The sequence below is a fragment of the Pelobates fuscus genome, chromosome 6 (assembly GCF_036172605.1).
Source record: "Pelobates fuscus isolate aPelFus1 chromosome 6, aPelFus1.pri, whole genome shotgun sequence".
Lineage (NCBI taxonomy): Eukaryota > Metazoa > Chordata > Amphibia > Anura > Pelobatidae > Pelobates > Pelobates fuscus.
In genome coordinates this window covers 212,201,160-212,225,693 of record NC_086322.1, presented here as the reverse complement: position 1 = coordinate 212,225,693, position 24,534 = coordinate 212,201,160, and the positions used below count along the sequence as shown (strand labels likewise).

The 24,534-nt window shown below is 43.1% G+C and overlaps 1 protein-coding gene across 1 annotated transcript in view; it reads left to right on the top strand.

The window, feature by feature from the left end:
- Positions 1 to 24,534, top strand: part of LOC134565690 (neuronal acetylcholine receptor subunit alpha-7-like) — a 284,815-nt gene that overhangs the window by 212,088 nt on the left and 48,193 nt on the right. Inside the window, exons 7-8 of the mRNA XM_063425328.1 lie at positions 507 to 701; positions 3,866 to 3,952. Coding sequence (XP_063281398.1) covers positions 507 to 701; positions 3,866 to 3,952 — 282 coding nt within the window. The remainder of the gene's footprint in view (positions 1 to 506; positions 702 to 3,865; positions 3,953 to 24,534) is intronic.

Here is a 24,534-nt window from a genome sequence, read left to right as displayed (position 1 = left end):
AGCCCTGTTCTAAGTAGGACTGTCAAGATAGGCAATATGGAGTGAGAACAGAAAGGGACCCAAGACTGAACATGGAAGTGCTCTAATTTAAAAAAAAGAATTTAAAAGAAGATTCTGAAATACCACAAGAAGGACTAAGATAAAAGTAGCAGGGTTAATGTGAAAGGAAGAAGGAGGAAGAAAGAACTGAAGGTAAACAATAATTTGTATCACTGTAAAAATTAAAAAAGACAGGGGAATGAAAAGGGGAAAACTGCTGAAATGAGAAACATTGCAGCCGAAGCAAGAGAAAAATGGGTGTAAGAAGGTGTGATGGGAGATAAAATGATGTAATGCAGCATTCATATGTCAGGGTTTTATGATTTGGTACTATGTATGATTTTCTAATGGTAATCTGAAAAATAAATTTTTCAGTACAGGACATTTAGTATTTTCATTTTATATGAAACAACAATTTTATCTAACAGGATTTATTTTTAATCCACTCTCTGTATCTGCCAATTTAGATGTACCAGGTAAAAGGAATGAACTATACTATGAATGCTGCAAAGAACCATACCCTGATGTGACGTATACAGTGACAATGCGAAGACGCACTTTGTATTATGGCTTAAATCTTTTGATTCCCTGTGTCCTTATATCTGGATTGGCACTTCTAGTGTTCCTTCTACCGGCTGATTCAGGAGAGAAGATTTCATTAGGTATGTAATAACTTTTTATGAAAGTAATAAAGAACCGACTTGGAGACTTTTCACATTAAATCGTTACGTTTGTACTAACAGTGATGGTTTAAACATTGACTAAATCTGTTCCTTATTGCTATTGCTTCCCCTTTGGGAAAAGAGAAGTGCTGTATTGACAAGAATAAACCAAAGTGGGATTAATAAACTTTGTATTATTGTAGAAAGTGTTATTGTAAGAAAAGACAAAAAGATGGATTGTAAACCAGTAACAAGCTTTGTGCATTTGTTCACGTCATTTCGATTATTGAACCTGTTTTAGTTTACTTTTAAATCTAAATGATGTGCATTTCGTCCATGAAAACACTATTCTTTTTATAGTGTAATTTCATCTGCAGCTTTTACATCAGAAGTAATTGCCTTTGAAATGCTGGCCTCTTGCGATAAAGATAAACAAAACAAAAAGTTAATTGAAATGTAAAAACTAAAATATATATTCACTCCGGTCATTATTAAATAAACTCACTCGTTAACATTTATTGTCAAATAAAACAAACATGCAGTTGATGAAAGAATATTTTCTTTATGAGAGTGGCCAGACTCATTGAGCAGACAGACTACAAATTATCATATAGTAATATCAAAGTATTTAGCTGGCAAAGAAACGTTGAACTTCCACAAGTGTGTTTTAATTGTCATCAACCTAATGGTACTCTTACACCTCAATAGATGGAAGGCTGTGCCAACTTTGCCAAGACTCTGAGGTACTGAGTTATAACGCCTATTCTTTATAACAGTGTTGCTTTGAATTGCTCTTCTGACTACACACAATGCTTTGAACCTTGAAGTAGATTACAAAGCACAAAAGACTGGGCTCTGCTAAAACAGAAACATGAGTCTCGAGTGGCCAAGTGAACACCAAAAATGGTTTAACAATTCTCAATTTTCTCTGCAGCATGCCAACTGGCAAGGTCAGAATTTGTTTTAAAGAGCAAGAGACCATGTAGTCAATCTGCTTTGAGTCTTAAGTATAAGCTGGAGTTCTAAAGATTTTTGAAACTAGGTCTGGTTCATTTATCTGGTTCAGAGCATGTTGCAAATCTCATTTTAATCTCTATTTTCTGCAAAAAATGATCATGTGTTTATTTGTGTTCAAAATTGGATATAGGAGCATCACCTGACCTCACAGTGAGGAGGACATATTTCTGCTGAGCTTTTATTCTGCATATAGAGTCCTTTGGGATATTGAAGCTATATTAGTATCTGTTAAGTTTCCCATATGTATCACCAGCTTCCCTTCTGGGTACTTAACTGGGGCTGAGGGTCCTTGTGGTCTACTCCTACTGGCAATTATTACAGGCATTACTAAGAACTCACTGGCCTTAATAATGCAATGTGATCACCCAGTGCTCCAGGAGGCATTAATGTATCTCCATTACAGGGAGATTACTAAAATGGTCCAGCTACTGATTTCTGGTGGAGGGGCACTAATTGAAGACCAGTGCCTGCAACATAAAAAGTCTATATGTGTTGAAGTCCTTTAGTGGTTTATTACTTTGTAAAGGTCATAGGTTGTACCATGTCGGCTGGCACTCAGAACCTCTGTGTTCCTCACACGCTTTGAGTGCTTAAGGCTTATGCTTTGGGTGCTAGGTTCAATGCTTCTTCTATCCACTCTGTCTCCCAATGCTAAAAGAAGCATTTGGTTGGCCAAGAGGTGATCGCTATTGATGATTTCCTGGGGATGGATCCCCTTCACTGGGATTAGAGATATGTAATGCAAATATCCCATGCAACACTCCACTGTTATGAATAAATGTATTTATTTTATGATCCTGGAGTGTTCCTTTAATCCACCTTAACACCCACTACCAATCTAAATTCATGTTTAACTGAAACTTAGCTGAAATTACTTTTTATAATAACCTACTACAACAAAGATACACATCAATGTCTAATTCATGTAAGGTGGAGTTCAAATGAGCAGGGCCACACCTTTGGTATAGAAATTATTTGAACGCATAGTCACAATTCTTGAAACCAAAGGAAAATCCCAGATTTCATAAGAAATAATAAACTCCCATGGTTTTCCAGACAGCAAGAAAGGATCCACACTCTGTCCTGTGTAGGGCATGTTCACCAACGGGTAAAAATAGCCTCCATTAAAAAAAAAGTTTCATTTTTGCCAAGAATAGTTATTAAAATCAAGAAAAGTTATTAAGATCAAAAGTAGTTATTGCTTATGGATTTGATTTGCTATGACTCCCAGCCAGCCTAAATGCGGACTGAACATCATGTGAACAGTAGTGATGTCCCGAACTGTTCGCCGGGAACCGTTCGCCGGCGAACATAGCTTGTTCGCGGCGAACGCGGCGGGTGAACATATGCGATGGTCGGTCCGCCACCTATTTGTCATGGAGGTGGAAGGGTCTGGGAGGGAGGGCCTGCTGCTGATTGGCTGGAATGTGTCTGCTGACTGTGAGGTACAGGGTCAAAGTTTACTCAATGATGATGAATAGGGGGCGGACCGACCATCGCATATGTTTGCCCGCCGCGTTCGCCACGAACAAGCTATGTTCGCCAGCGAACGGTTCCTGGCGAACAGTTCGGGACATCACTAGTGAACAGTAGTCCACAGACTATTATTTGTGAATTTGATTTATGATTGTCCCCATGCATGCTGAAGGTTGTCTGAGTATCAGATGCAGTGCACAATGCCATTGTCGCCAGTGTTGTTTCCCTGTTTGTGGATCTAAGCTCTCATGACGCTCAGCCAGGCTTATACCTGGATGATTGTGATTTTGGAATGTTTAGTAACAAGCTTGGAATGTTTAATTTTGACCAGCCCTTGAGTAGTTATTTGTGAAAACATAAGTTGTTGTGTTAATTTTTTACATTTCGAGTTCTATACAAGGCAAAAATTCCTATAAAAAAAATCCCATAAATAACACCTAGAAACAGAAATTAAATAGCGTCATGAAATTAAGTATAAAAAGTACAATTTTGGTGTAATTTCCCATCGTTAAACGAGATAATTGTAATATGCTACGCAAACATTATGTACAGTGCAATTTCTATTGAATAGAAAAAAATTATTGTATAACTTGTTATTTTTATAAGTAGACGGGGCTAGCGTACAAAATATATTGAAATATTGACAGCCTACAATTTTCTTTTTAATACAGGAATCACTGTGCTGCTTTCACTAACTGTATTCATGCTGCTGGTGGCAGAGATTATGCCTGCAACATCAGATTCTGTGCCTCTAATTGGTAAGTTAATACCTTTTATTGCATGGCATAGCTTTATAAATTAAGGAGACACTTTAAGCACTATAACCACTTCATCTCATTAAAGTGGTTATGGTGCATGGAATCCTTGGAGCCAATCCTCTGTTCAGCGTTACACTATTTTCTAACATTTTAACCTGAATGAGGGTACCAATGTGCCCCTGCTAGAGGTGTGACTAAGGATCTTAGCCAATCACTACTACCCATCAATGCTCAGGCAAAAATATTTTAACACTGAATGGAGTACTCCAGGCACTTTAACCATTTTGAGGGTTTCTGGAGGCATGATGATAAACCAGAGGACCAAAGGTTAAATGGTTTATAAATGTCTACAGAACCCCAATGGATTATTTTTCCGTAACACATGCTTTTATTATATTACATAGTATTTATAGGTTAGGCTTAGAGTTTGTTTATGTGTAAATGGGTTATTCTATGCACCATGACCACTGACTTCACTGATTTGAGTTTATCACTGTTAAGTGATAGCATTAGTGTAGTGTAGGAGTTAATTTATAGAAATAGTATAATGTAGAGTTTAATGTTAAGTGATAGCATTAGTGTAGGAGTTAATTTATAGAGATAGTATAATGTAGAGTTTAATGTTAAGTGATAGCATTAGTGTAGTGTAGGAGTTAATTTATAGAGATAGTATAATGTAGAGTTTAATGTTAAGTGATAGCATTAGTGTAGTGTAGGAGTTAATTTATAGAGATAGTATAATGTAGAGTTTAATGTTAAGTGATAGCATTAGTGTAGTGTAGTGTAGAAGTTAATGTATGGAGATAGTATGATGTAGTGTTTAATATTAAGTGATAGCATTAGTGTAGTGTATGGCTTAATGTTTATTATTGTGTAGGGGTTAAGAGGGAAGACTTAACTGTAAGGGGAACACTAGAACATGCATGTCTCAATGTTGCTGAGATTAGTTGGCGTTACAGTCCCATGCACAGCTATTTCATCTGGCATCATCAAAATGGCAGCAGGTGACACTTGGGACATCTGTCTTACATTAGGCACAGTGGTTATCTATGCATCTTACCCCATACTTTGTGGGCAATAATTGCATGGATGATGTCACTGCTTGCATAGAATTTCAAAACATAATATGCCTTTTCAAACAATTGACTTAATATGTAATATGTATATACATGTCTAACAGTTTACATTCAATAAAAAACACATAAAATCCTACCATGCGTTTTCTTCTTTTTCCTCTATTGTGCTCTTCATTCATCCATTACATGCCATGTATTTCGGCATCTTGCCCATTTATTGTATAAGCATTTGCTATTTACAAATAGGTGTGTAAAAGATTCCACAAGAGTCTGAGTCGATTTAGAGAGAGTCCATCTTTTACCTTTGTAAATTGCAGCTTTTTTTCTATAGATTATGTTTAATTGTTACCGTATATCTTTTAGAGCTTACAGGATCATACAAACTAATGTAAAGTCAATAGATGATGTCATGAATCCTGCTAGAACACATGATGCATGCCTGGGGGGTCTGTACCCAGAGAATGGGGTATTGATTTCAACATGCCTCAAAATCTTGATATGATTGCGTTTCAGCCATTCCACACCATCTCTAGCCATCAAGAATGTAAGACTCATGTAAAACACACTTATCATTAGTCCTTAGGACTCATATAATTTTTTTTTTTTGGAACAATCACTTGGGGGGGGGGGAGGGAGGGGGCGCAGGCCCACCTGCCTCTATAGACCAATCTCCTCTGCCTGTCTGTACATTGTATTCATGTACATGGTATTGATCTGTATATTTGATGCATACACTTGTCTGTGTGTTTTGGGTAGCCGAAGGGATCTCACGCTTGATGTTAATGGCTAGAATTCTAAATGCAAACGATGACCGTGGTAATCATGGTAGTTGTAGTTCAGCAACATCTGAGGGCCAGAGTGTGAGATGCCTGCCAGCCAATCGTTTATCATTTATAATTGTTCTTTTTTAAATTGATTTACTGATTTCGTTGAACAAAATTGTATTTTCCAATTTCCTTTTCTTGTTACGGTTAGAGCAGCGGTTCCCAAACTGTGTGCACACAGGGGTGCCATGCAATGTTTCCCTAGTGCTGTGATCATAGCACTGACCATAGATCAGTGATTCCCAACTCAGTCCTCAAGACACACACCAACAGTCCAGGATTTTGTTCTTATAGGGATAGTGACAAAGTGTGGACCATATACTTCCATACATGCCAACTGTCACAATTGTATCTTAAAAGTCCTGATAACAGGGCCAATGTTCCACTGATAGGCAGTGTAAACACTTTTGTTCTATTACCAGTTATCATGGGGTTTTTTTTTGTTTGTTTTTTTATGATCATATGTGTGCAGTCCAATATTTTGGTTCTAGGAATATTAAATATTTTTATAAATAAACTGAAATTATGGATATAATATATCAAAAGCAATTTTACATATAAATATTCACAAATGATCTCATATATATATATATATATATATATATATATATATATAAATATCAAGTAGGAAAAAGCACTCCAGGGACTTCATTCAAATGGTGAAAAAACTAGACTTAGTAGCTTTATTCGGCAACGTTTCAGTCCTATGTCAGGACTTTCGTCAGGATAAGTCCTGACATAGGACTGAAACGTTGATTCTTCATGGCAGTTGCCGAATAAAGCTAAGTCTATTTTTTTCACCATTTGAATGAAGTCCCTGGAGTGCTTTTTCCTACTTAATATTTATTATTATTGATGACAAGCACTGGGCCATAACTATTATTTTACTGGAGTGCAAGCATTGGACAGTATTGTATATATATATATATATATATATATATATATATAAATTTTATAACATGACAGGAGGCTTCGTATTTGCTTAAGTCTCTCTTTACTAGAACTCCACAGCAGAACAGAAAAACAACCAATCAGAAAAAAGTTAGGTATTATAAAACTCCCCTCCCCATGCATCATTTCCTCTTTCTTTGCTGCTCCACATCAGTACAGGTCAGAGTACCACTGCCTCCTGCTTATAGTGGGTGGCTTTGGGTTTTATTTTGATTTATTAGGATTTTTATTTGGTATCTTAATATATTTACTTTTTTGTTATGCTGTTCTTAGTTAATATTTAGTATCATATGTTTCCTACTTCTATATATTTATATGTTATATATTTTTTTGTGTTTAGTTATATATTTCTGATATATATTTAATTCTTCCTGCTTATGTAGTTTATGTGTATTGTAGGTAGATATTTTATTATGATTGAATTCCTTCCTTTCGAATTGTTGCTTCCCCTGTCTCCTTGGGGAGCCCTTTCCTTTTCTGTAGTGGGTTTGAGGGGTTTCTTGGGGATTCCTTCCAGTATGCCTCCCTCCCCCTCCCCTCGCTACCCCACTCTCTTTGTCCCACCATTCTTCCGCGGGCTACATGCCTCTGGCTGTCTCCTGATTTTCCCGAACCCCCTTTGTAATCTTCCGGTCGGACGCGAGTACCCGGCAACCGCTCCGCTCTCCCACGTGGGCCGCCCCGCGCGCCACGTGGCCGCCACCGCACTCAGCTCCTTCTCAGAGCCGCGGGCAGCCGACCGGGTGGAGGAGAGTGCGCCTACACGCGGCCCCTCCTCCGTCCCACGGTGGTCGGTTTCTCGGTTTTCGTCGCCCTGCTGGCCGGTGGATTACTTTCAGGTTTGCCTTTGTTTTCTTCAGATATGGATTTTAGTTTTATTTCAATGTATATCTGTGACTGCCATTCCTATTAGGACTTGTATTTCTACATTTTATGTTCTAATAACCCACAAAGTGATATGCATTGTGTGATCATAAATATATAGATCATCCTTTTATCTTTTAGATGGCAGATTATATCTAGACTGCTGTGAGTTTTATTGGCTTTATATTCCTAAAATTGCTGGGAATTTTGCTGACAAGTGTGTATCACAGTTTACTGTGGGTTTTGCTGACAGTGTATTTCACAGATTGCTGTGTGTTTTTCTGACAGTATATATCACAGATTTAGTTTTACAGTTTGCTGTGTGCTTTACTGACACTGTATATCACAGGCTTAGTTTTACTGCCAGTGTACTTCGAGATTTGGTTTCCTGACAGTGTATATCACAGACTGCTGTGGGATTTACTGACATGTGAGTTTTGCTGACAGTGTATATCTCCGATCGCTGAGAGTTTTGCGGGCAGTGCATATTGCTGACTGCTGTGTGTTCTCTGTCAGGGTATCACAGATTTCTAAGAGTTACAGGTGTATATGAACGCAGTTATACAGGCTCTGTATAGGGTGTATGCAGTGCCAGTTCGCTCTAGGATTCATATCCTTCTCAGTATATATATTTTCTGACCCAACTATGAGGTCTCAGATGGGACTACTCTGGTATGAATTCTCTGTCCATGGCGTATATATAAGCTAACAGACCTGGCTCTGACTCAAACTGGTGTGGGAAACCAGTCTACGCTGATACTATACAATTTTATCAGGTTCTTGGGGGAATTCATTGAGTTGGCTAGGGTTTAGCCCTGCTCCTGGAAGAGCCCATGGTTATAATACCCTTCAGGTGGTATGATGATGGTATCTATATAATGCTAAGAAATTTCAAACAGATCTGTGTGGGCATGTGCATACCTATTCACAGTTCAAGGACAGTATCGCTCAGTGTATCTTACATTCATGGACATGATAGTCACTGGAACAACTTCCGCTTATACCCATAAAGTGGAATACCACTATTTGCCTGCTAGGCATTTAGGGACTGCCAGTCCCGGTTCAAGTTACTCACACGGCATTACACTGTCTAAAAGGGTTGATTGTCTAAGGGTCCTATGTCACAAGATGCCCTGTGGATCTACAATTTTTAGGGACCTCTACCCGTACTCAAAGGTCCCAGTTACTCATTCGATACCCACTGTAAAGCGCTACGGAACTGGAAGGCGCTATATAAATACATGTTAATAATAATATTGTGGTAATACACAACCCATTGATTGGCCTGCTATGTCTGTGCCCCATTGATTGGCCTGCTATGTCTGTGCCCATAAGAATGGCCTGCTACGTCTGTGCCCATAAGAACAGCCTACTATGTCTGTGCCCGTAAGAATGGCCTGCTATGTCTGTGCCCATAAGAATGGCCTGCTATGTCTGTGCCCATAAGAACGGCCTGCTATGTCTGTGCCCATAAGAACGGCCTGCTATGTCTGTGCCCATAAGAACGGCCTGCTATGTCTGTGCCCATAAGAAAAGCCTACTATGTCTGTGCCCATTATAATGGCCTGCTATGTCTGTGCCCCATTGAATAGCATGCTATGTCGGTGCCTACTTGAATGGCCTGCTATGTCTGTGACTATTTGCTTGGCTAACCTTTCTGTGTCCATTCGTTTGGCCTGCTGGGCCTGTGCCCTACTGCCTACACCATTGGTACCGAACCCTTTTGGCCTGGGGTAATATCACTGAGGGTAACCCAGTGCCCACCAGTGACATGGAGATAGGCAGGTGTCCAGACAAACACCATTACCATAGTGTTCAAGAGGACACCAGTATACGGCCATCTGAATATGGTGGGAAGGGTGAAGGCCCTAAACCTCATGCCTGAAGGGCAACGTTTCTTATGAAGACCCCGGACACATCCACGGTTTAGTCCAAACTGACGACGGCACATCTCCAAGGAGAACTTCGCACAGGCAAGGACCGGTACTCAGACTCCTACAGGAGAAAGCGGTGTTTTTTTCCTTGTCTTTACCAGCTACTCCGTATCTGCCTCCCAGAATCCTTATAGGTTCAGTAGTTTTTTCCTGCGTTAGGTTAGCTCCAGGCCCTGTCCAGCGGGACTTACTTTTCCTACCTTTCGGCCTGCTGTTTACCTTCTATCCGAGATAGAATTGGCGTAATTTTCTTATCTACGTTAATTGTTACCTTTTTTTGTTTTTTCTTGACTTCCTTCCCTTTTCGCTCGGGTCGTCGTGAGGCCGACTTGACCTCCTCCGACCTCCCAGGCACTCGTGGGACTTACTTTTCTTACCTTCCGGCCTGCTGTTTGCCTTCTATCCGGGATAGAATTGGTGTGTTTCTCTTATCTACGTTTATTGTTGCTTTTTTGTTTTTTCATGACTTCCTTTTCCTTTTCGCTTGGGTCGTCGTGAGGCCTGACTTGACCTCCTCCGATCTGCCGGGCACTCGTGGATCGCGGAGAACGTCTCCAGCTTTCCTCAGACTACCAACGGTCTACCTGGACCCCCCGCGCGCGCACGGGATCCGGATAGTCAGTTGATAGTTTTTCCATCGTTGTTTCCGAAGATTGCTCTCAGCCTTATGCTGGCATTAATAATTGGTGCGCCCTTCAGTTTGGTCTCCCTGAATCCGAGTATATTTATTTTCAGGAACAGAGGGCGAACCCTCTCATACAGAACCGGATACTGAATTGTTATTGGAGGGCGCAGCCCCTCACTCGTCCTCAACCAGATACTGGGCTGGATACAGAGGTCAGGTTGAGAGAACCCATTCTCATAGAGAGAACCGGTCACGGATGTAGACTCTGCTGTTGGTTACTATCGGGTGCGGCCCGCTCAGGCTAGCAGCCGGACGCTCTCACGGTGTGCGATCACAGTAGTAGAGAGCGCGGCTCTCTCATACACTCGACACTCTACAATGCCGCCCATTTGTTCATCACACATGCTTGTACCTGTGCAAGACATTGATGACTACATAGAGGGGCGTCCCTCCTGCATTCAATTAGAGTTGACATCCACACTACTGAATTCGTTCTAGAGGACTGCCTGGTCATGCAAGAATTACATGTTTACACTAGATCCCTCTATTCTATCTCCTGTAATGGATCTGCTGGATCCGGACCGCTGTAAAACACGCAAAAAATACTCAGAGGTATAACGGGGGGCGTCTGCCACTTATTACACACACTCCTGGAGGTGGTACGGCTAACGGATGGCCCTCCGGTATTATGAGAGTGCAGGTTTTTTGGCGTATTCTGCACCATATAATACCGAGATTGCTTTCTGTTTTGGATATCCAGTCCATTCCGAACAAACTGCGCAGACAGTTTTTTCCCCATGTCAAGATGGCAGGAGATACAGAGACCATCATGGAGCAAACGGGCACTGCTTTGCTCAGGTAACAAGATTATGGAAGGCCTACTACCCGGTCCGAAGGTAAAACCGTATGTATGGATCACTTGGTAAGCCCGGAAACCCCGGTTGTCTTGACTTCCCCGATCATTATGATCTTGGGATAAGATGGCAGGACTGCCCGTCTCCTCGGAGCGTGTACCTGGTGAACATGGTTCGGAGATAGAGGACCCTCCATCTATGCTCTATTTATCCCTCACGAGAGCCGGTTTGTTGGATTCGCGCTAACCTATTTTTCAACTACCGCCGAGGAGACCCACGAGACTTTATGGAGGTACCTGGTGTGCCCCGACTCCTACACAGACATCTTTCACTCTTGGATGAGGGCATTTCTGGATGGAAATCTGCGTTCCGGTTTGCTTTTCCCGTTCCTTTGAAGATTTCTGGCATTCACTATTCCCAGAGTAGTCGACCACCGTTTCCTCCACACAAGTTCAGTTTGGAACCCTGCATGGACGTCCTTTGGGAGTCTTTTCTCTACTGCATCCGAGGATTACACAGTCCATTTGGAATATTGGTATCACTTAGAATACGGCTGGTTTGGCCACACTCTTGCCTGCATTATGAATTTATCCTCGGATGAGACATCTCACAGGGTAGGACTGGAAGGAGCGGAAGATCCTCCTCGGTTTTCTATTGCGATTTTGGTGGTGGACTTAGGCGCATTCCTTGACATTGGAGATCTACCTGCAAGGCCGCATCGCCGAATGACCCTGGCACGATCGGAGGAGCCGCCTTACGGATCATGAGTTAAGACATGGTGGCAGTTTCTTCTCGCGACCCTAAGTCCGAGATTGACCTTCGATATTATACGACTACAGGAATATGGCTAATAGGTCAGCTTGCCAGCTCATTGACCGACTGCTAGGAAACGGGTCGCAACACCATGTACAATGGATTTACCAGCGGATGGTGCTTTTTTTCCTTATTTGAGATGCTTCGTCGGCTGGCAGCTTCTTTGATCCGTCTGCTGTCAGTTATCGTACTTGGAACGTCCAATTAGGATTACTCTGATATTTCCTGGAATAGATACCAGCGACACAAACAGCGTTGGATTGGTGAACTGAGCGTTGAAACAGCAAATACGAAGCCTCCGGTCATGTTATAAAATTGTAGATTATGCTAGCTTTAGTGTACCTATAATCTTAATTTTATTAATGACAGGAGGCGAGTATTTCCCACCCATTCTTGTCCCTCCCTTGTTTAATGTTATAGTTTAGATTATCAGGTACGTATGCAACTCTGCTTGTTGTCTCTGCTACCTGTCGCTTGTTCCTTATGTCTGTGTTCTCATAAGTAGGGTTGGGATATCTACATATTAAGGTTAATTTTGGTTGCTACATTGGGTACCTACATGTTTATTCAGAGTACATTTCATTGGATAATCAACCTCAACCTGTTCGATTCTGTTTTTCTCTAGTTTCAGTTTACAGTCCATCTACACTATCTAGTTTGACGGTTACTCTCGAATGGTTGACATCGTTATATTCATCGTATCTAGGACTTTGTTTCTTCCCCATGATGTTCTCTGCCTTTTATTCTGTTTTGTCACAGCTTGAAAGAGGAAATGATGCATGGGGAGGGGAGTTTTATAGTACCTAACTTTTTTCTGATTGGTTGTTTTTCTGTGCTTCTGTGGAGTTCTAGTAAAGAGAGACTTAAGCAAATACTCGCCTCCTGTCATTAATAAAATTAAGATTATAGGTACACTAAAGCTAGCATAATCTACACTTGTTAAATAAGTAAATACTAAACCTAAAACCAGATACAGATTAGAAAAGCAATGATAACATACGATAACAGAATTATGAACTGTCTATTAGGAAGGAATGGATTTACAAACGTCTAGGTCCGAAGCTGCTTTAATAAATTTTATTATAAGAACCTTTACATTCTGCACCTTAAGTACTTCTCTCTCCAAATAATTAGAGCATGTGAATTGGTATATTAGATATATACAGCTTTTTGGAAGTTGGCATTTAGGTCAGAACATACTTTGTTCATCTGTTCATTAGATTCTTTTTTTCCCAAATGAAATAAGAGGATAAAGCTTTCATGCCCTAGAATGTTTAAGCCCTGTAGCTATCTGTAAAATGAATGTCTAAAACAATTCATGTTATCTCTGTCACCTGATTCTCGCCTGGAAATTGGGAAGCTAGTCAGGATCTACGCCCCCCTAACCTGAAGGTAACCTCTAGTATGTCACTAGATTGGGGATTCCGTATGTGACATGTTAACCCTCGCTGCAGAGAACATGCACGATTGATTAAATATTTATACCGCACAGACCATTACTCTATTACTCTATGGACCTATTCTCAACCTACTGCCACTGTAACAATTCATGAACCGAGAAGATATTCAGTTCATTAAATATTTTACCCAGAGTCCCACAGCACACTGCTGAACAAAATGAAGATTTATTTTTACATTTATTATTATTATAGCGGCATGTTGTGCTTTTATGTAAATAGGCATTAATATGTGCTTTATGTCATGTTACATTTTTACTAGATTACGTTTTGAAAGGCTTGGCTTGTGTGTTTTTGCTAAAATAAAGCCCCATAGACTGTAACTCTGCTTGTTTTGTTGAAACAGTCCTTAGCAAAAAGCAGAGAATAAAGGGCAGTTTTAAAGTGACACTTTCACTAGCATAACAACTACCAGTTTGCTGTAAAAGTCAATGCTGCTTAACCCCTTAAGGACCAAACTTCTGGAATAAAAGGGAATCATGACATGTCACACATGTCATGTGTCCTTAAGGGGTTAAGTGTCTTGGTGTCGTCCACCAGATTCATACCATTTAAGAACATTGAAATATACCAAGGTGCTTCCCAGTACAGAAGGACTGTATTCATTTTATTTGTTTTGTAAATTGGTGTTTTATTGCAATCCGATAGCATAAATAACAGTCAGTGCAATAGGACACACAGGTCCACAGTAATAAACGGATTACGGTTTTTCAGCCACTCAGGGCTTGTACATAATATCCTGAAATAAGTTCGGGCTTGCAGGTCCAAGAGAAGACCGTGATGATGTAAAGTGCAGAACATAAAGAACAGTGAAGTAGTATTAAACAAAGGCCCTACCATAGGGACTGTCCTCATGTTGGCTACTTTGATAGCAAGCAAATAAAGGGACACCTAACTGCCCAAATAACAAACAAACAAAAACAAAAAACACTGTTTAGAAAAATTAGGCATTTTTTTTATTGATGGTATATCTAAAAGCAGTTTGCTCGAGCTGCAGATCTTTTGTCTGCAGCCGTTGCAAGCCCCGTCCCGTTCTTCCACAGCCCAGACTTTCTATGTCTGTCCAATAATATACTTCCCAATGCAGCTCGTTTAGTGCCACTGAGCTAACCAAGCCAGGAAGTAACAGGACCTGTTGTCTGATTGACAATCAAGATTAATCTATAAAAGTATATATTTTTATTGAAATCTGCACTTTTGTTAAATATGAAAAGAGGACACATTTTTCACACATAACTCTAAAGCTGAAGTGGTTTAGGTGTTTGGAGTCTCCCTTTAACATGTCTGCATTATCATCATCCATTTTGACCAACCTATATAGCATTGATTGGCTGAGAGTGCTGCAGGGGTTGTGAAGCAGACAGCCTCTAGAGCCACCTCCTTTCTTAAGATTCTTCAGTTTCCAAAGGTCTTCATGTTCAATATCATCATGCATTCTTCTGGATTGAGTGATTCTCATACAGAAACACTGGACTGATGGATTGTGACGAATGTGGCGCACATGCCATGTGTCCTCAATTCTTGTCTATGAGAAGCAACTGACTTGGACAGGGATCATCATGATTGATGATCTCACAGTAGGGAGATTAGACTGCAAAGCCAAAACGACTGTCTGGATGTGTTTTTTCTTTTTTTTTTTTTTTAAGCAAAGGGGGACAGCAATCTTACTAGATAAAGGAACATATCTGACTTTAATAATATATTTATTTTTAAATTTAGTTTGTCCCTTTAACTTTACTGTGCATGTTTTGTACGCCCCCTCTCCTTCCATTAGACCACAGGCTGATCATTAAGGATACAAATAATAAACTCCAGAGATCATTTGTATTTACCGTAAATAGAAACAGGTGGCAGATTAGAATAGATGCAGATGTCCAGGTGGTAGGTTAGAATTTACAAAATTATTCAATGCCAAGTTTATTGTATCTTCTGTTTTCATTACAATGAAGCCATGAGCTTTGTCACTAAATAGCTTTGGTCAATTAATTGACTTGCAAAATACAAACTGAAATACATTTGGAACAAAATCTCCTATTCTGCTAATTAGGGTTTTTTGTTATTGTTTTTTTGCATCACATCACTTTTAGCCTAACCTTTACACCATAAGCAAAAACTCACTGTTTAGTAAATTGACCGAAAAATCTAAGCAGCTCATTTCATTGTCAAATTGCTATATGTTTTGGGGGTAATTGTGGCTATGCTTTGTAAGGAAATTCATGAGCATTAGACGTAGACGTAGTACATGACAGAAAAATGTGGTTCTGCTAAATCAATGTGGGCCAAAAAATTGACAAATGGTGGTTTGCTTTTTCAAATATCATCCATGCAAACGATTCAGGAAAACCTAGAAGGTGCAAATATTTATATTTTTGTGATGGGCAAATATGGCCGTATAGGAAGCGTATGAAGAGTAGCATAGTATAGGGAGAGATAAGTCGGCTGGGGTGTGCCGGAACCGATGTCGCGGTAGGCCTGTAATAAAAGAGGGCCCACCCATGAGGTGTAATGAAAAGTATAGATAGAGGGAGTGGAGGGTGGGGACATGCGAATTGCTAAAAGCACGTACGGGACGGAGGAAGGTGAGTAGGGGATTGAAATAGGGTAACATGCCCCTCCCACAACTGCAGGCCAAGCCTTTGCATTTGTGTGAGGGGCAAATATGGCCGTATAGGAAGCATATGAAGAGTAGCGTATAGGAAGAGATAAGTCGGTTGAGGTGTGCCGGAACCGACGTCGCGGTAGGCCTGTAATAAAAGAGGGCAAAAAATAGATAAATGCCAGAACGTAGAACAATTCCCAACTGATAAAAAAGAACATAATTGCATAGCCATATGGTAAATGCCTGTCGAGGATCTTGTATGGAACGTGGTACGTATGGGGAATATGCTGGGAGCTTCCATTGACCTAGAGATTGAAAATATACGGAGCAATATGTAACTAGTTTGAAGCCATGGATACCACTCTATTCTAGAGGGGTGACCCGAATAGTTGGATGGATGAACCTAGACTCAAGTTCAATTAACTAAAGAATAGCATGTATTTCGATGTTGTGAGGACTGGCCCATGTAGTGATATCTGTGGTTGTGAGGCTTGATTACAAAGAGAGAGTAAATAGGTGGCCGAAACTTTAACTGGCACTCTTAATTGTGCGAGGGCATGTAAGGTATATTAACGCATTGACCATCTTGGGTAGACTAAGTGTGAGGTAGAGAAAGTAAACAATAGTCTCCTTGGATAGGTGAGACTTCCTGAGACAATGCTGCATGATGGACGTGGTAGTTGTGGTAAATATGCGGGGCCTAAGGTGTAGTTTTTTGGGGGGTTTTTTTGCCTGCTTAATTATGACATCATGATAAAACAGAAGTCGTGTAATCTTTAACAAAATGACACACAATTATGAACATGGACATGAAATTATTAGTGTGTTCGCTAAACTGGCTTCCACAAGGAACAAGTCATGAGTCAAAAGGAGATTGCTTTTTTTTTTTTTTTTTTTTTTTAAGTGTTTCTGGGACACAGAATGGAGTGTCTAATGATGCCCTACTGGGGATTACCGTATATACTCGAGTATAAGCCGACCCGAATATAAGCCGAGGCCCCTAATTTTATCCCAAAAAACTGGGAAAACTTATTGACTCGAGTATAAGACTAGGGTGGGAAATGCAGCAGCTACTGGTAAATTTCTAAATAAAATTAGATCCTAAAAAAAATATATTAATTGAATATTTATTTACAGTGTGTGTATAATGAATGCAGTGTGTGCGTATGTGTGTGTGTATGAGTGCAGCATGTGTGTATGAGTGCAGTGTGTGTATGAGTGCAGTGTGTGTGTGCATGAATGCAGTGTGTGTGTGTATGAATGCAGTGTGTGCAGGGCCGGTGCAAGGATATTTGCTGCCGTAGGCAAAAAACATTTTGCCGCCCCCTCCCTCCCCATATGTCCTGACTTCCCCTCCTCCTCCCTCAGTGGTCCTTACCTCCCCACCCCCGTGTTCCTTCACCCCCCCCCCAGTGGTCCTGACTCACCCCTCCCCTAGTGGTCCTTACCCTCCCCTCCCCTAGTGGTCCTTATCCCACCCCCTCCCTCTCATAGTGGTCCTTATCCCCCTTCTCCCTCCCATAGTGTTCCTTATTCCCCCCATCCCTCCCATAGTGGTCCATATACCCCCCCTCCCTCCCATAGTGGTCCTTATACCCCCCTCCCTCCCATAGTGGTCCTTATCCCACCCCCTCCCATAGTGGTCCTTATACCCCCCCTCCCTCCCATAGTGGTCCTTATACCCCCCTCCCTCCAATAGTGGTCCTTATCCCCCCCCTCCCTCCCATAGTGGTCCTTATCCCCCCCCCCTCCCATAGTGGTCCTTATACCCCCCTCCCTCCCATAGTGGTCCTTATCCCCCCCCTCCCTCCCATAGTGGTCCTTATCCCCCCTCCCTCCCATAGTGGTCCTTATCCCCCCCTCCCTCCCATAGTGGTCCTTATCCCCCCCTCCCTCCCATAGTGGTCCTTATCCCCCCCCTCCCTCCCATAGTGGTCCTTATCCCCCCCCTCCCTCCCATAGTGGTCTTATACCCCCCTCCCTCCCATAGCGGTCCTTATCCCCCCCCCCTCCCATAGTGGTCCTTATACCCCCCCCTCCCATAGTGGTCCTTATACCCCTTTTTTTTTGTTATTATTAATTTTTATTTTATTATTTTTTTTTTATTATTATTTCTTATTTAATTTATATTTTTTTTTTCGTCCCCCCTCCCTGCTTGATATATGGCAGGGAGGGGGGCTCTCCTTCCCTGGTGGTCCAGTGGCAGTTCAGTGGGGGGGGAGAGGGGGGCTGGCAGAGCTGTACTTACCTGTTCTGCAGCTCCTGTCAGCTCTTTCCTCCTCTGCGCCGTCCGTTCTTCTCTTCTGTCAGCTCACAGTGTAAATCTCGCGAGAGCCGCGGCTCTCGCGAGATTTACACTGGGAGCTGACCGAGGTGCTGACCGGACGGCGCAGAGGAGGAGAGAGCTGACAGGAGCTGCAGAACAGGTAAGTACAGCTCTGCCAGCCCCCCTCTCCCCCCAGTCTGTATTATTATGCAAATTGCCATAATACAGACCTTGACTCGAGTATAAGCCGAGTTGGGGTTTTTCAGCCCAAAAAATGGGCTGAAAAACTCGGCTTATACTCGAGTATATACGGTATATCACTGAACTATAAATCTGATTTCCCAGTGAACTTGCAATGGAGAAACACCAATACCAGTGCCTATGTAAACAAAATAAAGTGTAATTTTATTGTTTAAACAGTTGTTTGTAAAGACTGAGCACTTTGCACTGACATGCTTAACACTTAATATGTTTATTTATATAGTAGGACATTGTATTGTTATAGGATGGATATGTCTTGTATGTATACGTTCTTATTGCATCAAAACGAGATTTGCTCGTCATTGCTATTAATAATCCTTTAGTATGAATGATTCGCTCGGTCCGTTATTCCGGAAGTGACGTCACCCGGAAGTAATGAATGCGTTCCAAGGTGGAATGCACGCCAACAGCTACGATCAATAATCTTCACTTTCTGGCGGATATAAAAGCAGAACCCAGTGGGTTCATACATCTCTGAAGAAGTCCAGAAGAGGACAAAACGCGTTGGAGTTGTTTATTTTGTTCATATGAACTTTTATTTTATTTTATTTTACTTTTGCTGTTGCTGCTTGCAGTTTTCGCTGTGATTTTACTGGCTGATACACGTGGATACCACCTTGGTGTAGAGACATGCTGTTTTTGCTTTGAGACATTGAGGTTTTTTCCTTTTTACCACTATTGCATTTTGAGTGTCTGTAAGGGAACACTTTAAACCTTGGGGACTCTCTCAAAAGACGTTAACACTCTATATTTTGTATTAATTAGAATGAGAAGCTGTAGCAACAGCTGCTGACACTATAATTGGTATACTATGGTATATCCCCTGAATCAGGAATCCACGTTAGCTATCTCAAACAAAAAATGGCAATGTCTTTGTTAATTCTCCAGAGTTAACTATTTAGTGAATAACTCCCCATTTATTTATTTGTGCAAGGCCGGAGTGAGGTAACATTTGTGGTCACTTTGTGACTGCGGCAGCTTACTACTATGGCCGTGGTCTTGTAGGCACAAATAGCTGTTACCCAGCCGTGTTTAATAAAATAATCAGGACATGTATGTGGTGTCAGAGCAAGATTGCTGGGAACTGAGAAAAACTCCTGTATGTGTCTGTGAAATCAGCAGAAAAAGCGTCTGTAGCCGTGGTGATTATATTGAAGGACAGGGGTCCCTCAATGATTTCACCATCTAATAAATCAGCTGTGGCTGCCCTGTATGGAGTCACCTACACACTGCGGTTTACAGCGTGGCACGAGGTGGGCTGAGAGAACAGAGTGCTATGCCCTGGTTGCAGAGCCCTTGACTGAACATCTCCCTGTCAAAGTAGGATCTCAGTAATCAAATCCCGGTCAGACTTTTGGATTGTGACTTGCCCAGATGTCCCTAAAACTGCTATAAGCATAAATCAGTACAAATTGTCAAGCATTGAAATCCTGTTCACCTGTGAGGACATAGCTCTCTGTAAAAGACTACATGCAGACAAAAAAACTGCACAAAAGCCCTATCCGGCCATTGGGCTTTCAAGCAGAAAATCAAGTGAAGCTGGCGAAACAGCGGGTCATTCTCGGGAAAAACAGGCGAACGCCAGATAGCCCCGAACCTCCAGAAACAACGAGCAACAGGATAAAGGGAAAGAAAAAAAAAACCTCCAGAAAAGGATGGTAAGTAAAAAACTCACGGAGTCAGAAGAGTTGACCGGACAGACAGCCGACCGGAGCAGAGCCCAGAAAGGACCGCGGACGAAAGAAAACAGCGGGGGAACAGCAGGCCAGGCAAGGAGAACGGCAAGGGAGACAGATGGCGACCGGAAATAGAAACATGCAAATTGTAAAAAGCACGTACGGGACGGAGGAAGGTGAGAAGGGGGATCAGACATGCCCTTCCCCCAACTGCAGGCCAAGCCTTTGCATTTATATTAGCTTGTACAGTGATGAGCTAATTTCGGTTCATGATGAAGCTAATTCTGATGACTGAATGGGAATTTACCATTCAAATTCGGTCCATATCTGGTCAATATTCACAATGTTGCATTCTGCTACTTTTGAAAATGTTATTGCATATTTTAAGCTTTCAGTCCAGGTGATCCCTGGTTCATTTCACTATTTAATAAATAACAAGTATGATTTTTAGTGCTTCTTTTCCTTCTGGTGGTGCATTCAAAAATGAGTGGTGGAATGGTATCAGCTACGTTGGGTGGAGCCATGACCTTTTGACCTCCACTCAGTCGGGGTAGGGGTGAGTGGATCTGGGAGTGATTCCCCCACTACAGCGGGCTCCACTCTCCTTGATCTGTCGGGAGAACCTATGTTCGACCTGGATGATCTCCATCACCCGAGGTCAGCTGAATGGCTCCCGGCGGACAATGTGGCATGTTACCTGGAGACCTGGGTACGGTGACCCCATGCAAGGTGACCTGGAGTAAGCTCAGGGCCGAACGCCCATGGCTTTTGGTGTCTAATAAAGTCTGTGAGACCCCGGTGTTTGATTTTAAAATGTCCCAGTTCCTTACCAAATTGGGATGGAACCCACGTAAGGGTTTGGGGTTTCACCTGGTAGAAGATGCTAGAGCTGAGAACAGACAAGTTGACCTGGAAGAACTCCGTTGTTGGGTGTAGAGGGCCTATTTACCTGTCTATAGAATGGCAAAAAGCCATTCTCTTTAAAATCTAGCCGAAATTGGCCAATATCGCCCTCACCAAGGTGGGCAAGGATGCCCAGGGCCTCTTGTTTGGGGACTCCTTTATTAGGACCTCGGGCATTTTGTTGGGGCTTTTACCGACCTTGATAAAGCCCAATCCTCCATGAAGAGGGTATTTCAAGGGCGAGTCTCTACCAGGGCCGGCAGATTCAGGGGTCCTCTTTCCAGCCGTAACTACTCTAACTCCTATGGCTCGGGACGTGGCTCCTTTACACAGCGGCCTCCCTATAAGGAGGCGAGAGGCCGGTCCCCATTCTTCCCTTCACGTGGCAGACCATGTCAGTCAAGAGGCTTCAGAGGGAACTCAGGCTCCAGACGCCCTTACGGTAAGCTTACATCTACCTCATGTTTCTTCTCAGGTTTGTTTAGGGGGCAGAATCCGTCATTTTTTCCATGCTTGGTCGGCCATCACCTCCGATGCTTGGGTCCTGGTCACCGTTCGGGGTTTCCACATACAGTTTGTCGGTACTCCTTGCCACATCCCTGCACCTCGCCCGATCTCACTCTCCCTACGAGATCGCGAGTTGATAAACGTAGAATTGTCAGCCTTTCATGAGAAGGGGGCAATTAGAACTAGCACCCACATCCCCTGCCGGGGTCATCAGCAACATTTTCTTGGTGGAAAAGAAAGGCGGGCAGATGTGCCCCGTTATCAATCTCTTTCCCCTCAATGCCTTGGTGCGCTACCGCTACTTCAAGATGGAGGGCATCCACCTGCTGCGGGACCTGCTCCTTCGTGACGACTGGATGGCGAAACTGGATCTGAAGGACACGTACTTGACGATCTCAGTGGCCGAGACATCCAAAGACCTATTGCATTTCCTTTGGATGGGCGACACTTGGAGCTTCACTTGTCTTCCTTTTGGGCTCTCCTCGGCACCTTGGTGCTTCATAAAACTGCTACGCCCAGCCATGGCATGGTTATGAAGTCAGGGTGTGCGTCTGATCATCTACTTTGACAATATACTAATCATGGCACAGGATCGCTCCATCCTCCTACGGCACCTGCAATGGACAATAGAACTCCTCTCTCGCCTGGGTTTCCTCCTCAACTGGGAGATGTCCTGCCCGAATCCTTCGAGATGCATGGAGTTCCTCGGATTCACCATGGACTCTGTAGCGGAGTCACTGAGCCTTCCAATCTCCAAGATTCGGACCATCCGCAAGGACGCTACACCACCTGGTATGGATAATTGGCCTGCTGGCATCCTCAATCCAAGTGGTGTTCCCAGCTCCTCTTCACTATCGTCCCCTCCAGCAACTGAAGATCGCTCACCTCCGCAATGGCGCATCCTACACGGACATTGTTTCTCTGGACACCGAGACACAAGACAATTTAAATGAGTGGATCCACAACCTTCTCTGCTTGAAATGGCAAGGCCATCTCCTTTTCCCAACTAGAGTTCACTGTGGACTTGGACGTAGGTCTCCACGGTTGGGGTGCCCACTGCAACTGTGTGACTACAGGAGGTCGTTATTTGGAGGACAAAGCCCGACTCCACACTCCACAGCTCCTGGCCGGTTCCTTTGTCATTCAGAGTTTCGCGAACGTGACTGAAAGCACATGCATCTGACTGCGCATGGACAATTTCTCAGCAGTCCGGTATGTCAATCACATGCACGCAACGCAATCAGCAATTCTGGCCTGCTTGGCAAAGGACTTTTGGGCGTATTGCTTGGCCAGGGATTTGGTGGTCCAGGCAGAGTACCAACCGGAGTTCACCGTAGACTTGGAAGCAAGTCTCCACGGCTGGGGTGCCCACTGTAATGGTGTGACTACAGGAGGTCGTTAGTCGGAGGACGAAGTCCGACTCCACATCAGTGCTCTGGAGCTCCTGGCCAGTTCCTTTGTCATTCGGAGTTTCACAAACGGCACTGCCAGCGCATGCATCCGACTGCGCACGGACAATGTGTCGGCAGTCCGGTATGTCAATCACATGGGCGGCACGCAATCGACAGTTCTGGCCTACTTGGCAAAGGACTTTTGGGTATTGCTCGGTCAGGAATTGGGTGGTCCAGGCGGAGTACCTCCCGGGGCTCCACAACATTAACGCGGATTGGAGTTCACGCTATCTTTCGGACAGTAGCGACTGGAGATTGGACGTGGGGGTGTTCTCCACTATCTTGTCTCTCTGGGGACCTTTTGCCATCGACCTTTTTGCGTCCTGACTCAACACCCAATTGCCACGGCTCTACAGTGGATGCTTTCCTGAAAGACTGGAACAGCTCACTCCACTATCCCTTCCCTTCATTTGCCATGATCCCTCGAGTCTTACTCCAGGTTCGCCTCCAACAGACCAAATTGATCCTGCTGGGCCCAGTTTGGGGGACTCAATCCTGGTTCCCACAGCTGCTGGAGCTGGCAGTCGATTTGCCCAGACTGTTGCCGTCTTACCCGGACCTTTTTCTGGATCTGAAGGGCCTCTGGAATACGCTTCTGCTGCTTGCATAGCGAAGTTCAGGGGTTCCTGGGATGTCCCAGGAGTTTTGGATACAACTAGATGCCTCCTAGCGGATGCATGGGCTCCCGGTACTAGACGGTCATACCGCTTGGCGAGCTTGGGCTGGCTGGTGCCTGGCTAGGAACATGGATCCCATTTCAGCCCCTGTGACTGCAATCCTTCAGTTCCTTACATCGTTATTCGAGGCTGGCCGTGCGTATCGCACAACGACTTTGTACAGGTCGGCCATTTCTTCAGCTCATGAAGGTTTTGACGGCTGTCCTGCGGGCCAACACCTCTTGGTGTGCCGGTTGCTTCGGGAATCCCAGCTGTTATGCCCTCCTAGACCTGGTTACTCCTCCACTTGGGATGTCTCCTGTGTGTTGTCTCTTCAGTTCCTGGCCTCCTAACACGGACCTATCCTTACGACAATTGTCAGCCAAGTTGGTCTCCCTCTTTTGCCTCATTTCGTGCAAGTGGGTTCTTGCCCTGGACTACGATGCACGGTCCTTCACTCCGGATGGAGTGACCTTTAACATCTCCAGATGTTAAAGACTGCTATTTGGTCTGTATCGTATCTGGCTTTTCCGGTTTCTCTGGCTTTGTGTTCTGTTGCATGTTTGTGTGAGTATGAGCTTCGGACTAGTGTGCGTCGTTTTATATTTACTCCGCAACTATTTCTCTCGATACGCCAGCCGTTTTCTTCAGTTTCCAGTACTACCTTGACTCGCTGGATGAAGTGGGTGATGTCACAGGCTGGTGTGAACATGTCCATTTTTGGTGCTCATCTTGAAGACTTGATGAGGATGGCAGACTGGTCGCGTGAATCCACATTTCGCAAGTTTTATTTTTGACCAGTCCTGCATGCTTTTTCATCTGTCATTGGTCAGCTTTAAACTTGCAATATCAGCCTCCGTGTTTT